This window comes from Erpetoichthys calabaricus, chromosome 6 (genome assembly GCF_900747795.2).
Source record: "Erpetoichthys calabaricus chromosome 6, fErpCal1.3, whole genome shotgun sequence".
NCBI classification, from domain to species: Eukaryota; Metazoa; Chordata; class Cladistia; order Polypteriformes; family Polypteridae; genus Erpetoichthys; species Erpetoichthys calabaricus.
Genome location: NC_041399.2, coordinates 24970266 through 24987299, shown reverse-complemented (window position 1 = coordinate 24987299; position 17034 = coordinate 24970266). Strand labels below are relative to the sequence as shown.

The following is a 17034-nucleotide window of genomic DNA, read 5'->3' as shown; positions in this document are numbered from 1 at the left end:
GGCGCTCCATCCGTGGCTATTGCAGTTAGTTTCGGTATGGGCAGATTTGCTTTCGCAAATACAGCCATCATTGTTTCTTTCACATCTATGCCACGGGTTCTGTCTTTTAATGGCACAATATCAAGGAGTTCTTCTTTGATCACACAATCGTTTGACACAGACCGTGCAAATATTGCCAACTGAGGCTTGTCTTGTATGTCACAACTCTCATCCAATGCGACACTAAAATACTCACATGCTTGAAGGTCAGAGTGCAACTGTGATTCAATAGCCGTGTTAATGTCCGATATTCTGTGTTCAACAGTGTGGCGGGACAGTTGGACGTCTGATACCATGCGTTTTAGTTTGTCGTTTTCAGGAGACAAGATTTCAACAACGTCACTGACGCATTTTTTAACAAACTCCCCTTCATTGTATGGCTTTTTAGCCCATGCGATGTTCCAAGCCAGTTGATACGATGCGAGCGTTACGGTCTCTGAGCGCTTTGTAAATTTTCGGAAAAACCATATCTGCGTTTCTGCCTGAGTTTTCAAAGTGACCAACTTGTGCTTGCGAAGTTCAGTCCCTATTGGAAATTCTTGATCAATGTTAGCATGGAGTGAGCTGAAGTGGCGCTGAAGATTTGAAGCTTTGAAATGCGCTAATGACGCCTGACATATAAGGCAGAATGGCTTGCCATTACGTTCAACAAAAAAAATATAAACTCTCCCACTCTTTTAAAAACGTCCTGTGTTCATCTTCATATTTTCATTTTGCTGTGCATTTTTTCCCTGCCATTTTGAGAGCGAACTTGACACAAATTGTTTACTTAAATGATCTTGCCCCTACTAGGAAACTTTACGGTATTTTCACCTCGCGCAAATGCGCATTTGACGAAAATACCGTATTGAACTCAAGCGAAGCGAACATTAAAAAAACACAAACTTCAATATGAACGTAAGAGCCGCATGTAGCTCGGGAGCCATGGGTTGGCCACTCCTGTTCTACTGGTATTATTATTCTTTAGTAAACACAATGTTGCTTTTAAATTTCTATACTCTGTCTCTATATCTAGAGTGACTGAAGTAATAAAGTAAATATTAAGAGCGCCTGGAGCAGTTGGAAGTTGCTATACGCTCTGATCTGTGGGGTTTATCAGTCTGAGGAGGGGAACAATTATGTAAAGTAAGACACCATTGGTTGATAAATGGCTAATGGCCAAGGATGTTGAGCCTTTGTATGTTCAAATATATTCTTGGAGACCAATGTAATATGTAGGTCTAAGGTACTGTGTATTTAAGACCTTTTACGTTGTTCACGCCAATGATAAGTAAGTCTCGTAAAGTGCTAGGGAGTGATGGGCTGTGCATGCATCATTCATACGGCACTTATGTCGTAAGGGTCTGTGCGTACAGTATGTGTATATCTATGTATGTATGTGTTAATCGTAAATTGCACAGGTAAACCAATCTGGTAACAAATTTGGGTAGTTCAAGGGTAAGAGTACAATAATGCACTTCATTGTGAATTTAAGCAGAACTGCTGCCATTATACAACAAATGCATCTGACTCCTGTTTACATTAAATAAATGGACTTTAGTTTCAATATGGTTGAAGATGAGCAATTTTCTGAAGGTATTATCTTCTAATACTAACTCAATATTTTTTTTTCTTATGTCTTTCACAGCCCCCCTAAGCCAACTCTGATCATTTCTGGAGTTGTCGCAAAGGTATTGTGATTCCTTGTTTTCTGTATTGTATTGCATGTCAATTGTATTGATTGCCTGCCATTTCATACCTGCACACGGAAAGTGGAGAACACAGCAGGAAGAGCATGTCCTGCTGCATATCAGCATTAGTCCATGGCTTGTTAGAGTGTAGAAATCTGAAATGCCCTGTGACAGTCTACCAGTGGAGAGCTCTTCTTTTACTTTACACTTTGTTTTTTGCACTTGAAATTGCCAAGCCTCTCAACAACATTTATTTATATAGCACGTTTTCTTTCAAATTATGTAGCTCAAAGTGCTTTACAAGATGAAGAAAGAGAAAATAAAAATATAAGATTAGGCAATACTAATTAACAAAGAATAAAGTAAGGTCCGATGGACAGGAGGACAGAGAAAAACAAACAAACAAAAAAAAAACTCTGGAGGGCTGGAGAAAACAAAAACAAAATCTGCTGGGGTTCTGAGGCCTCGAGACCACCCAGCCCCAAAGAAAACCGGAAAAAGAACAGCAGAGAAAGTAGGGGTTAGTTCGGATCACGGAGCCGTGTAAAAATGATAATTAAATGCATATACAGAATATCAGGGTTACACTAAAATGAAGCTATGAGAAAATCCTATTAAGATAATGGGTTGGAATGATGAGCAGTAAGGAATAACAGCTGGAATGGTTTATTAAATAATGAATTCTTGGCTCTGTTTTAGTGTTGTCGTCATATTACGTGTCCATGGATAGGAGTGCAAGTCCTGCTGTGGCCGTTTTCTTTGTGGTGTTTGCATGTTCTCTTTATGCACTTACGTTTTTTTTCCCGGTTACTTTATTTCCTTCCCACAGATATACACGTTAAGTTGATTGGTTAGGGCACAGGAGTTGGTGCCTTGTGTAATGTTTTTATTTCTTTCAGCCAGTGCTACAAGCACAGGCTATTGCTCCCCACAAACCCATGTTAGAATGATCCAATTCAGAAAATAATTAAATGGATGGATGTTCATTTCCTTCTATTTTAAATATCCATCCATCTGTCCTCATTCACTAATACAGGGTGACATAGAGGCCAAGCCTGCCCTAGCAGTATCGGGAGCAAAGTAGGAACCAACTCTGGGTGGGATGCCAGTCTAAATAAATTTGGATTTCAGAAGGGACCTCAACTTCCAACTAGAAGCAAGGACTTGAACATGTTAGGATATGATTTATTAAAACAGACAAATACTTGCATGTTGATCGTTTATTGAAAGGGTAGAGCTGGGAAATGAAAGTTATAAGCTTTCCCATATTGATCATTCATTGAGTTAAAAGCACATTCTAAATTTCCGCAGTCATGTGACACTACATGTGATCTTGTTACCATCAGTTAGTCTGCAGCCATGTCATTGTCAGCATCATTGTTTTCCCAAAGTTATTCCAGTATTAGCTATTTAGTTTACTGCTAATAAAAGATTTTCTTTACTCAACCCCTTTCAGAACATGGTGTGCTTTAAACCACGTTTATACAGTAATCCCTCCTTCATCGCGGGGGTTGCGTTCCAGAGCCACCCGCGAAATAAGAAAATCCACGAAGTAGAAACCATATGTTTATATGGTTATTTTTATATTGTCATGCTTGGGTCACAGATTTGTGCAGAAACACAGGAGGTTGTAGAGAGACAGGAACTTATTCAAACACTGCAAACAAACATTTGTCTCTTTTTCAAAAGTTTAAACTGTGCTCCATGACAAGACAGAGATGACAGTTCCATCTCACAATTAAAAGAATGCAAACATATCTTCCTCTTCAAAGGAGTGTGCGTCAGGAGCACAGAATGTCACATAGATAGAGAAAAGCAAACAAATCAATAGGGCTGTTTGGCTTTTAAGTATGCGAAGCACTGTGGCACAAAGCTGTTGAAGGCAGCAGCTCACACCCCCTCCGTCAGGAGCAGGGAGAGAGAGAGAGAGTTTGTTTTTCAGTCAAAAATCAATACGTGCCCTTCGAGCTTTTAAGTATGCGAAGCACCGTGCTGCATGTCGTTTCAGGAAGCAGCTGCACAAAAGATAGCAACGTGAAGATAATCTTTCAGCATTTTTAGACGAGCGTCCGTATCGTCTAGGTGTGCGAACAGCCCCCCTGCTCAATCCCCCTACGTCAGGATCAGAGAAAGTCAGCGCAAGAGACACAGAGAAAAGTAAGCTGGGTAGCTCCTCAGCCATCTGCCAATAGCGTCCCTTGTATGAAATCAACTGGGCAAACCAACTGAGGAAGCATGTACCAGAAATTAAAAGACCCATTGTCCGCAGAAATCCGCGAACCAGCAAAAAATCTGCGATATATATTTAAATATGCTTACATATAAAATTCGCGATGGAGTGAAGCCGCGAAAGGCGAAGCGCGATATAGCGAGGGATCACTGTATACTAATAATTTAAAATCCGCTTTTAGTGCACTCATTGAACTGCCTTCCACTTTAAACTGAGTCTAAACCTCTGTTGTTTCTAGTCACCTACTGTATGACCCATTAAACTTCAACTTGTGGCTCTTTGAGGATGACAAATGGCATGGAAAAGCTAGTAATGGAGTCAATGTGGTCATTAAATTTATATTAGTGTTTTTGGCAGGAGAAAGGGAAAAGTTAGATGGAGGGTACACATTAAAGCACAATAAAATCGCACCAGGCCGGCAGATTAACTAGGAAGCGGAGTGGACCTTGACAATATACTGTGTGGCATCATATTTGGATAATAGTGACTTACAGCTGAAGCATACATCCGTCCACGTTCTGCAGATATTCTGTCCAATTCATCTTCCAAAAAAAATAAGAAACAGGAATTATGTGATGACAACTACAAGGCATTTAGTATCTGCTGGAACAAAAGGTGGCTAATACAGGATATGAGCTTTACGACTAACAAGGACAGCAGTATTCTCTCTGGGGCTGATTAGTATGAGCTTTTCCCTTCTTTCGTGTGTTTCTGTGGTGACATGAAGTCATTTAGGACAGCGCGAAGATATAATAGAAGATTATTACACCTGCTTAATCAAATTTGAAGTCTATCCTGATGGCATTAAGCACAAGGGAGTAGCCACCCATGGACAGGGTTAACTGTATGTCACCGGCCCCCTTTCACTCCCACATACAGTGCCCTCCATAATGTTTGAGATAAAGACACATTTTTTCCTTGATTTAGCCCTCTGCTCCACAGTTTAAAAATTATAAATCAAACAATTCCGATGTTGTGGTTAAAGTGCACATTGCAGACTTTCATTTTAGGGTTTACTTTCCAGTCACATGGTCCTCCCATTTCAGGGCACCATATTGTTTTGGACACAGCAATGGCAGGTCTGTTTAAAGCCGTCATAATTACTTTGTCGCATATCCTTTGCATGCAGTGACTGCTTGAAGTCTGCGTCTCATAGACATCACCAAATGCTGAGGATCTTCTCTGGCGATGCTCTGCCAAGTCTCAAATGCAGCCATCTTCAGCTCCTGCTTGTTTTGGGGCTTGTCCCCTTTTACCTTCAGCATATGAATTTAAATCGGGTGACTGGTTTGGCCATTCAAGAGTTTTCCACATTTTAGCTTTGAAAAACTCCTGTGGCCTCGGCAAAATGTTTTGGGATTATCATCCTGTTGTACGATGAAGCACCATCCAATGAGTTTGGAGGATTTACTACAACTTGAGCAGATCAGATGTTTCTCTACACCTCAGAATTTATTGTGCCACTGGCATCAGCAGTTCCATCATCCAGTGAAGAGAAGTGTGCCAGGACCTGTGGTAGCCATACATCCCCAAACCATAACCCCACCAGCACCATGTTTAACAGATGGGGTGGTCTGCTTTGATCTTGGGCAGTTCCTTTTGGTCTCCACACTCTTGCCATGACTCTGATCAGGTTCAACTTCATCTCGTTTGTCCATAAGACCTTTTTCCAGAATTCTGCTGGCTCTTTTAAGTCCTTTTTCATAAACTATAATCTGGCCATCCAGTTTGTGTGGCTGACTAGTGGTTTACATCATGATTAGAAACACAAAGGCCACACTGCAAGAAGTCTTCTGCAGATAGTCGTCTCTAACACGTCCACATCTGCCTCCTGTCATCAGCAGTTTGTCTTCCTTGGCCTACTAGACCGTTTCTCATATACTGAGCTCACCAGTGTGTTCTTTCTTCTTAATGATATTCCAGACAGATGATTTAGATAATTCTAAGGTTTGACAGATGTCTCAAATGGTTTTATTCTTGTTTTTCAACCTCATAATGGCTTCTTTGACTTTCATTGGCACAGCTCTTCTCATGTTGAACAATGGCAACTACAGACTCAAAGGGTAGAAGTAAGCTGAGGTATCTTATGAAGCCATGAAACACACCTGAGGAATCACAAACATCTGTGACGCCAATTGTTCCAAACATTATGGTGCTCTGAAATACGGGTACCATGTATAAAAAGTGTTGGCATTTCTACATATATGCAAATCCCCTTAAATGACATTCTGCAATGTGTACTTTAATCACAATGTCTGAACTGTTTGATCATTAACTTTAAATTGTGGGGTAGAGTGTTAGATCAAGGAGAAATTTGTCATTGTCGCAAACATTATGGAGGACACTGTACATGCAGGGCCTGCTTTAGAAGAACAGATTCACTTAACATTCACATCTTTGGCACGTGGGGAGAAAAGTGGAGCATCCAGAGGAAAACCCACTAAAACAAGAGAAGATGGTGCAGTCTCCACACGGGCAGTGACTGGGCACCATATCCATTGTGGCGATGACACTTCGCTACTCAGTGTAAAACGGATATTGAGGTTATTTGGTAAATTGTGGCACCTCACATATATGAGGCCGTATTGTATGCAAAAATTAATTAGACTAGAAGATTGTTAACATGTTTGTATAATGGTCAAAATCTTTTGTTTTTGTAACATTTTATATTTGTGATTCTGGCTGTAGACCACTTGAATGTGTAGTCGGGAATTCTCTAAAGCTCTCTGTGTTTGCAGGGTGTAGCATGGAGACATGGTGGGCACTTCACCTCTGGATGCCTTTTATGCAGAACAGATTTTGTAGAGATCTGTGTTGGTGATATGGCAGTAGACTGCCTGTTAAGAGACCCCAGTGTACTTATGGTGGTATCATTGCTCTTACATGTATTGCAGTATTTGGCCTTGACTGGAAGCCACAGAGATGCTGGTTCAGTCTTTTTCCCCCCAACTCTTTATGCGCCCTTAAACAAATTACTTTACCTGTTAGCTCTCCATTAATCCATATACTCTTTGAACTGCCTTTCCCAAGGTTTCTTCCATTTTTTTCCCTACAAGGGTTTTTTGTATACATACATATACTAGCATACCTCTGCCTTGGAAACTTCTACAGGGCCATCTCGCTGTGTGCTGGCAGACTGTTCTGGAGTCTGGATGCTGTAAGAGATGTGGCCAATGAACTAAGGAGTATACAGTAAGGGCTGTACTATGTGAATGTTAATTGGTTAAAAAATAAATGCTGCATCTGATTACCTGTTTTTACATTCTAATTACATTCAAATGAAGTTGTAACGCAGTCCGATTTAGCTGATCATTTGGTGGGTCAGGGTCAGGTTCACCATGCCGCATCTCTTCAGGTCCGGGCAAGAAACAACTGTGTCCCACATTAGGCAGCACGCTACATGCTTGAACAATGCGACACACTTTCTGTGGACTATAGAGCAGCACATTAATATAGTGGAAATGCTTTCTATTTACATAAGCAAATTCATTCTGTGAAGGCACCTTTGTGTTAAAGGACTGCTTGCCCTTTGCTACACTAGTTGGGAAAAGCACCTACGACTGTGCGGAGTTGCCATTTTTATTGGCTCTCCTCCTGTAGATGATGTAATGCCAGCTCATTCCTTAGGTGATTCATCCCTTGCTGGTGTAACTTGTCCAGAACCGTTGCAATAGCAGTGTGCGTGCAGTTGACTGCCACGATTCCATTTGGAAAACCAGACGTTGTTGTAAATTGCACTTTGATGTTTCCAGTTCTACCACAGTGTTAGGAAATCTTACATATCTGGATGGTAAGCAGATAATACCAACCTATTACAGCTGGCATGGCACAACTCGGTGATGATTGGGAAATACCCCATCAGTCTGCAAGTTCACATTGAAAAGCTCCTGTGGCTAAAAACTCGAGAGAGTGGACAGAACTTGCAAAGGAGCAGGTAGAGTACAAGTCCTCAAAGTCTGCCTTTGTAAAGCAAGTGCCAGTTCAGCACACAGTTCTAAGAGGAGAGCTCTGGGAAATCAAAGTTGACTTTGAAGCCAGTCGTCGTCATCTATAATTGTGTGCTCTCTTCATTTGGTGCAATTCTGAAACGCTTGATAAAAACACGCCTTGCTCTTGGGTTTTGTACTTGTCGTTCGTATCCATTTTCCAGGCTATAGGATGAGTCCCTCAATGATTATAAACGAGTCCATTTGAGCTCTCGGTATGCTGTGAGGCTCTATTATTATAATTACAGAAATTCATTTTTACAACGGGATAGGAACAACAAACTCTGTGCTCCAGATCTTGTATAAGAAATCCACGGGTTGATCCTTGGAGCCTAACCCAACTTTCTGCTTGATCTTCTTCCTCATGCAGGCCCACTAAGCAACTCTGCTGTACAACATCTGGTAGTCTGAAAATCCTCAAAGCTGTCGCATGAAGTCAGCACTGTTTGGGCTGCTTAAAAAATATCTTTTGGATTTCACTTCTGACTACCCCACCTACACTTTCTCTTCATGGACTTCATACTTGAAGCTTATATTGTGTAAAAAAAAAAAAAAAGAAAAGGTTTTATTTGCATTAGTGTTTTTATAAAGACACTGCGGCCTCACAGCCCCAGAATCCCGGCATCAAATCCCAACACACTCACTGTCTGTCTGGAGTTTGTGTATTTGACGTGAACAAATCAAATGTTTTTATTAAAAAAAATTTTAAAAAAAATCACAGAGATTGATTTTATTCTGTGAGTGAGGCAGACATTCCTTTAAAAGGGCAAAGAGAGAAGAGTCAAGAGTCTTGACAAGCAGGGTTTGTATCCTAAAGGTTGAAATCGGTACCATATAAGAGAGGGAAAATGGGCTCCTCGTCAAAGACCAACCAAGAGTTGCAAAAACCCTGAAAAGAAGCTGCTTGACAACAAAATACTTGCCTCTGCCTAGAAAAAAGGTGTGTATATACAGTTAGGTCCATAAATATTTGGACAGAGACAACTTTTTTCTGATTTTGGTTCTGTACATTACCACGATGAATTTTAAATGAAACAACTCCGATGCAGTTGAAGTGCAGACTTTCAGCTTTAATTCAGTGGGCTGAACAAAACGATTGCATAAAAATGTGAGGCAACTAAAGCATTTGTTTAACACAATCCCTTCATTTCAGGGGCTCAAAAGTAATTGGACAAATTAAATAACTGTAATAAAATGTTCATTTCTAATACTTGGTTGAAAACCCTTTGCTGGCAATGACAGCCTGAAGTCTTGAACTCCTGGACATCACCAGATGCTGGGTTTCCTCCTTTTTAATGCTCTGCCAGGCCTTTACTGCAGCGGCTTTCAGTTGCTGTTTGTTTGTGGGCCTTTCTGTCTGAAGTTTAGTCTTCAACAAGTGAAACGCATGCTCAGTTGGGTTAAGATCAGGTGACTGACTTGGCCATTCAAGAATTTTCCACTTCTTTGCTTTAATAAACTCCTGGGTTGCTTTGGCTGTATGTTTTGGGTCATTGTCCATCTGTATCATGAAACGCCGCCCAATCTATTTGACTGCATTTAGCTGGATTTGAGCAGACAGTATGTCTCTGAACACCTCAGAATTCATTCGGCTGCTTCTGTCCTGTGTCACATCATCAATAAACACTAGTGTCCCAGTGCCACTGGCAGCCATGCACGCCCAAGCCATCACACTGCCTCCACCATGTTTTACAGATGATGTGGTATGCTTTGGATAATGAGCTGTTCCACGCCTTCTCCATACTTTTTTCTTGCCATCATTCTGGTAGAGGTTGATCTTGGTTTCATCTGTCCAAAGAATGTTTTTCCAGAACTGTGCTGGCTTCTTTAGATGTTCTTTAGCAAAGTCCAATCCAGCCTTTCTATTCTTGAGTCTTATGAGTGTCTTGCACCTTGCAGTGCACCCTCTGTATTTACTTTCATGCAGTCTTCTCTTTATGGTAGACTTGGATATCGATACGCCTACCCCCTGGAGAGTGTTGTTCAATTGGTTGGCTGTTATGAAGGGGTTTCTCTTCATCATGGAAATGATTCTGCGATCATCCACCACTGTTGTCTTCCGTGGACGTCCAGGTCTTTTTGTGTTGCTGAGTTCACCAGTGCTTGCTTTCTTTCTCAGGATGTACCAAACTGTAGATTTTGCCACTCGTAATATTGTAGCAATTTCTTGAATGGGTTTTTTCTGTTTTCACAGCTTAAGGATGGCTTCTTTCACCTGCATGGAGAGCTCCTTTGACCACATGTTGTCTGTTCACAGCAAAATCTTCCACATGCAAGCACCACACCTCAAATCAACTCCAGGCCTTTTATCTGCTTAATTGATAAGGACATAACGACAGACTTGCCCACACCTGCCCATGAGATAGCCTTTGAGTCAATTGTCCAATTACTTTTGAGCCCCTGAAATGAAGGGATTGTGTTCAAAAAATGCTTTAGTTGCCTCACATTTTTATGCAATCGTTTTGTTCACCCCACTGAATTAAAGCTGAAAGTCTGCACTTCAACTGCATCTGAGTTGTTTCATTTAAAATTCATTGTGGTAATGTACAGAACCAAAATTAGAAAAAAGTTGTCTATTATATAGTGCCTTATCTATCTTTATTATATAGTGCCTTATCTATATATGTTTTAGTGCCTTTCCTGTCTGTCTGTCTATCATATAGTGTCTTTCACGGTTCTATCTATAACATTTTATAGTGCCTTTCATAACTGTCCATCTGTCTGTCTAATGTATCATTTTTATTAGTTGTCTAATGTAGTGTGTTTATTATCCATTTGTCTGTGTGTTATATAATGCCTTTCATATCTTATCTATAACATTGAGCCTTCCATATCTGTCTATCTAATATATCACTTTTATTAGCTCTCTAATATAGTGATTTTTAATCCTTTAATCGCCATATACATTTTCTTGTTTTAGGAATTTGCCAGTTTTCGCATACCCCAACTTACTCTCCAGAGAGTTTCTGGGGTCAGCTATTTGTACAGCACCCCTGGAGCAATTTCAGGTTAAGGGCCCTGCCCAAGGTTCCCAACAGAGTTGCATTTCTTCTGTCACTGCTGGAATTCAAAGCGTCAACCATCAAAGTGCCTTTCATCTCTATCTACCTCCTTCTGCCTCTGTCTGTCTGTAATATAGTGCCCTTCTTGTCTGTCTCTGCCTGTCCATCAGTCTGTCTCTCAGGTGGACTCCCATATGTTTGCATGTACTAATTGCATTCACTTGTTGCCCTTCATTCCTTCCCCAGGTTGTTATGCAGTTGCTGCTGTCCTCGTTTCGCCATCTAATGGACCTTTGCACATCTGCATCACTTTTAGAGTTTGGCTCCATCAATAAAGGCACTGAGATGCAGTTTGGGTGTTGAGAGCATCACTGAATGCAGTTGGCTGAACTCGACTGTACGGCTGTCATTTTCCTCTGTGTTTCTCTGAGGTTCTTTCTCCCAGTGCTAGCAGCCCATGGTTTGATTTAGTTCGGAGTATGTAGTATTTCAAATCATTTGGTTTTACTGAGCATTCATATATTGCCTACTTTCAAGCAGTGATCTTTGAATTTCCAAGGGTTAAAAGGCACAAATGAATATGTCATAAAGTGCAAAAAGACGTGTGATATTCCAGGTTAGCCTATAGCTTTTTACACGAGTATTCTTGCCAGTTTAATATTTATTTTACTTTATGAAATGAAAAATCAGCAATAACTGAAAGTGACAGATAAAGCGACTTGGCTGACGAGGTGGTCCATGCTCTTTGAAATTCAGTGGCAGCAGCAGGTCTGTCGGCTCCGTGGCGTTGCCCCCCTTCAGTTGCCATGGCACTGCGGCGGAGCGGCTTTATTGTTAATTACAAACACAGATGTGCTCTCCTCCTGTTCTCAGATCTTCCTGTTCTCTTCTCAGGGCAATAAGGATTTTCCGCCTGCTGCAGCTCAGGTAGCTCATCAGAAGCCTCAGCCATCTGCAGAGAAGTTGCCCCCGTGCCATCACGTGCACCAGCATATCCACCAGCCTCGCAAGTGAGCCAGCGACGAGGACGTCCAGCCGGTGTGGTCACTTGAGTCCCATCACGAGATGCTAGACTTGTGTTTTATTCCCTTTCTTGAAACAAAAGCTAATTTGATAATTAAATACGATGTTCTGATAGGTCAGAATGTGGAATTTAGTAGAAATGAACAGAGATGTTTTTAATTTGACAAATTGGGTAATTCCATGTGCCGTCCTTCTTGGTGGCACATTTCATAGAATGAGCCAATGTGTTTAAGAAAATGAAGGATGAGCTCAGGCTAAAGCAAACAAACCGATTTCTGATTGCTTTTGTACGTGATAAGGTCATTGAATCGACAAAGGCAGAGGAGGGTTGTTTTTTTTTTGTTTTGTTTTTTTTAAGAATTTTTCAAAAGATTGAAATCCTTTATTAGTTCAGCAATTGAAATAAAACAATTATTTTTAAGCCTCCGGAGTGGTTTTCTTTTTGTTTATTGTTGAGAGGTTGAAATGCAGAGATGAAAGCACTTAATGGTGTCGTTTAGAGTGGCACTTGTTGAAATAGTTTTCTCACTTTACCTGATTATTTGAGCCTTTATTATCTCCAGGTCTTTCATAAGCTTGGGTTTGATTCATGGCTCTGTCTTTCTCCCTGTGTTATGTTGTTTTCCTTTTGTTTTTGTATGTTTATGTTTTAATGATGAGTAAGACGGGTACAGTGCATCTGGAAAGTACTCACAGCGCATCACTTTTTCCACATTTTGTTATGTCACAGCCTTATTCCAAAATGGATTAAATTCATTTTTTTCCTCAGAATTCTACACACAACACCCCATAATGACAACGTGAAAAAAGTTTACTTGAGGTTTTTGCAAATTTATTAAAAATAAAAAAACTGAGAAATCCCATGTCCATAAGTATTCACAGCCTTTGCTCAATACTTTGTCGATGCACCTTTGGCAGTGATTCCAGCCTCAAGTCTTTTTGAATATGATGCCACAAGCTTGGCACACCTATCCTTGGCCAGTTTCGCCCATTCCTCTTTGCAGCACCTCTCGAGCTCCATCAAGTTGGATGGGAAGCGTCGGTGCACAGCCATTTTAAGATCTCTCCAGAGATGTTCAATCGGATTCAAGTCTGGGCTCTGGCTGGACCAGTCAAGGACATTCACAGAGTTGTCCTGAAGCCACTCCTTTGATATCTTGGCTGTGTGCTTAGAGTCGTTGTCCTGCTGAAAGATGAACCGTCGCCCCAGTCTGAGGTCAAGAGCGCTCTGGAGCAGGTTTTCATCCAGGATGTCTCTGTACATTGCTGCAGTCATCTCTCCCTTTATTCTGACTAGTCTCCCAGTTCCTGCCGCTGAAAAACATCCCACAGCATGATGCTGCCACCACCACCATGCTTCACTGTAGGGATGGTATTGGCCTGGTGATGAGCGGTGCCTGGTTTCCTCCAAACATGACGCCTGGCATTCACACCAAAGAGTTCAATCTTTGTCTCATCAGACCAGAGAATTTTCTTTCTCATGGTCTGAGAGTCCTTCAGGTGCCTTTTGGCAAACTCCAGGTGGGCTGCCATGTGCCTTTTATTAAGGAGTGGCTTCCGTCTGACCACTCTACCATACAGGCCTGATTGGTGGATTGCTGCAGGGATGGTTGTCCTTCTGGAAGGGTCTCCTCTCTCCACAGAGGACTTCTGGAGCTCTGACAGAGTGACCATCGGGTTCTTGGTCACCTCCCTGACTAAGGCCCTTCTCCCCCGATCGCTCAGTTTAGATGGCCGGCCAGCTCTAGGAAGAGTCCTGGTGGTTTCGAACTTCTTCCACTTACGGATGATGGAGGTCACTGTGCTCATTGGGACCTTCAAAGCAGCAGAAATTTTTCTGTAACTTTCCCCAGATTTGTGCCTCGAGACAATCCTGTCTCGGAAGTCTACAGACAATTCCTTTGACTTCATGCTTGGTTTGTGCTCTGACATGAACTGTCAACTGTGGGACCTTATATAGACAGCCTTTCCAAATCCTGTCCAGTCAACTGAATTTACCACAGGTGGACTCCAATGAAGCTGCAGAAACATCTCAAGGATGATCAGGGGAAACAGGATGCACCTGAGCTCAATTTTGAGCTTCATGGCAAAGGCTTGTGAATACTTATGTACATGTGCTTTCTCAGTTTTTTTATTTTTAATAAATTTGCAAAAACCTCAAGTAAACTTTTTTCACATTGTCATTATGGGGTGTTGTGTGTAGAATTCTGAGGAAAAAAATGAATCTATTTTGGAATAAGGCTGTAACATAACAAAATGTGAAAAAGTGACGCGCTGTGAATACTTTCTGGATGCACTGTACGTTTCGATTCACATCCTGTATGTTATTTGTGAAAATGACACTAAATGAGATTTAACAACTGTGACACGTTACTCTTGTTAAAATGAGATTTTGGGGGATTTTAAAAATAGATTAGGTGGAAATGAGGAATATTACTTTTTAAAGATTTGTTGGCACTACCGTGTTAATAATAATATGCAGGTAAATCTTCTGCACACCGGTCAAACAATCTCCCTTTAGGCCTTGTGTTCTCGTCATCGCAGAGAAGTGCAGTTAGCATTTTTACAAACTAGGGGGCTTCACTCACCCACCCCCGGGTTTGGTTAACCGGATATACAATTTCAAGAGATTATTTTCATGGGAATTGTCACATATGCATTATTTTCACTTTTACTTTAAAACTTTAGTAAAAACAATATTTGGAATGACCTTTTCTTCAAGATAGCATTGAATTTTGATTCCGTGTTTGGACTTACGTCGTGGCAACGCAGCGTATAACTGCCTGTGAGTGAATATCGTTTCTTTCTCTCTAATAATTAAAACAACTTTCTCGATTGTTTGTCCGTGCTCTTTTTTCTTCGCTTAGTCATTGACGTGTCATCTAGAATGTATAAAATTATTATCCTGATAAAATTTATAAGAGCTGAGAGCGCAGGAAGTGTGTCTGACAAAAGCATTCACACGACTGAGGTTAGATGACCGCGGTCTTGTTTGAAAATAGTTGTAAGTAAGGTGTGACTTGAAAGAATGTCATGTTAAAAGTCTTAATCTCACGGGACGTCATACCGCGACAACATTTTTGGAATCTTTTAATTCTCGCATATATGCCTCTTCATTGGGAAGAAACGCTGCTTTTTTTTTTTTTCCCTGACGGCAACACTAATTAGAGTCTCCGACTTAACGTTTAATTCTGAACAATATATTTGATCTCTTTTCGTTGTTCTGTTATTTCACCGAGTAATAATTTCCATTTGTTTGCGCTAATGCAATCTTTCCTATCCTTTTTTGAGACTTTTGAATTTTCCTACTTCCGTTATCTCTAACCTGCTCTGCATGTGTACCATGCTAACATTTTTGAATTCTTTGACGTTCTACTTTGTCATTTACTGTCTTTTATTTCCGGCCCTGAGCGTTGTTAAATCTCTTGGCACAAAGACTCGTCTCGCGGGATGTGACAACATCTCTCTTAGAAAATCACATCTCATCTCCTTCCAAGATTTTTTTTTTTATAATAGAGAGATATGATGTGCTGAGTGTGTTTTCCACTTTGGGACGCTCCAAAACGCCTGCTTGGGCACATTGCGGTATTTTCTGTCCTGGTAAATCTCACTACACAAAAAAATCGTCGCTGCCAATGTCTCTGCCCCCCAAGTTACCTAATGACCACCAAGAGTTGTGGGAATCTGGACAGACTAGTGAGTCATGTGCAAGGGGGTCCCAAATGTCAAAACCCTTTGTAGTAAAGCTTATAGCAGTTCCCTTTTTGGTCTCCTTCAAAATCCTCCCCTTGAGATGCCCTCCTCTGTCCCAGCGCCTCCCCATTCCTGTGTTCATCTTTTGTTTTCATGTCCATTGCTACTTGCATTTTTTTTTTTTTTTTTTTACAGGATTTCTCCCAAATCTTCTTCCCTTCAGTCTCAATTTTAATTTCAACAACAAAAAGAAGTCACAGGTACAGAGATTGGGCAAATATGGTGGGTGCAAAGCAACGACCCCATTGTTTTTGGTCAAAACTGCTGACTGTGTGCAGGTGCACTTGTCATGGTGAGAAGTGCAGCTTGGGGTGAAAGAAAACTCAGCAGTTCAGTGTAGTGTCGCTGCCTATGGAGAACCAACTCTCCATGAACAAGTCTGTCAGTGCTGAAGAACGAGATCTTCACTGTCTGTTGAAAATCTGCCAATGGTGACTTGGAGAAAGTAAATCGCCTGCACGATTGTTGAATAAATGGCAGAAATACAAACTCGATTATCTCGGCACAATGCCACTCGGCAGACTGATGAACCTGACTGTAGGCATACTATACCTAGCGGCAATAGTGGATGAAACACATGGGCCGGCAATCCTACTGGGTTAGGTTCCAGTCCATTGCCTGGTCAGTGGACAGAAGAAGCTGGAAGAAAGAAAGGCTGTTACCTACCAGACATCTGCTTACACTGGCATCCCTGCTGGGAGAGGTTTAGGTTCCTTACCTGGCCGTGAGACACATATAATGGTAGAATCAAAGGAGTTAACCCTAGGCGTAAGACTATTTGCTACCCTGATAAGGTAGATGGCAGCATCCCTGGGTTAGGATCCCCACATTGCAGGGAATGCTGGAACCTATAGTCCCATGTGGCTGCCCTTTTGGGTTACATGGGGATCACTGGGATTCTCAATTCCTACAGGGACTTCCATTTGACCCTGAAGTACTCCCTGCAGGCTGTGCCCTAGAACCGAAAGTGCTCCTGCGTCATAGATTAAAGCAGCTGTTTGACCTCATCCAGGTGAGCTGAAGTTGGGTGTGGAGGACAGATAAAGCTCGTCTCGGGAGGAGTGGAGGAAAAGAAAGAAAGAAAGAATGAGAATTATGTTATGCTAGTGTCGCTATCTGAAGGAAACCTTTGTAAGGTATCTTTGCTAATAAACTTTGCATTTACACCTGGGACTTGTGTCTGTGTAGTTGTGTCTGGGGTCTGGGTGCAAAGCAGCAAGCAAACCCCCAAGCGCTTGATTAAGAATGTGTGTTAAAGTTCAACGGCATCACGAGGATGACCAAGCACCACACAAGAACAGAGTACTGGGATTTATTTGTTTTCAATTCAA

At 41.4% G+C, this 17034-nt stretch overlaps 2 protein-coding genes across 2 annotated transcripts in view; one reads left to right on the top strand and one right to left on the bottom strand.

Annotated features, from left to right (window-relative positions):
• The window catches only part of dap (death-associated protein), a 114210-nt gene extending 101839 nt beyond the window's left edge, over positions 1-12371 (top strand). The window contains exons 3-4 of the mRNA XM_028803431.2: positions 1667-1709; positions 11822-12371. Of these exons, the coding sequence (XP_028659264.1) occupies positions 1667-1709; positions 11822-11941 (163 nt within the window). The 3' untranslated portion in view covers positions 11942-12371. The remainder of the gene's footprint in view (positions 1-1666; positions 1710-11821) is intronic.
• LOC127528438 (uncharacterized) overlaps positions 1-17034 on the bottom strand; it is a 398423-nt gene that overhangs the window by 322874 nt on the left and 58515 nt on the right. The gene's annotated exons all lie outside the window — the stretch shown is intronic.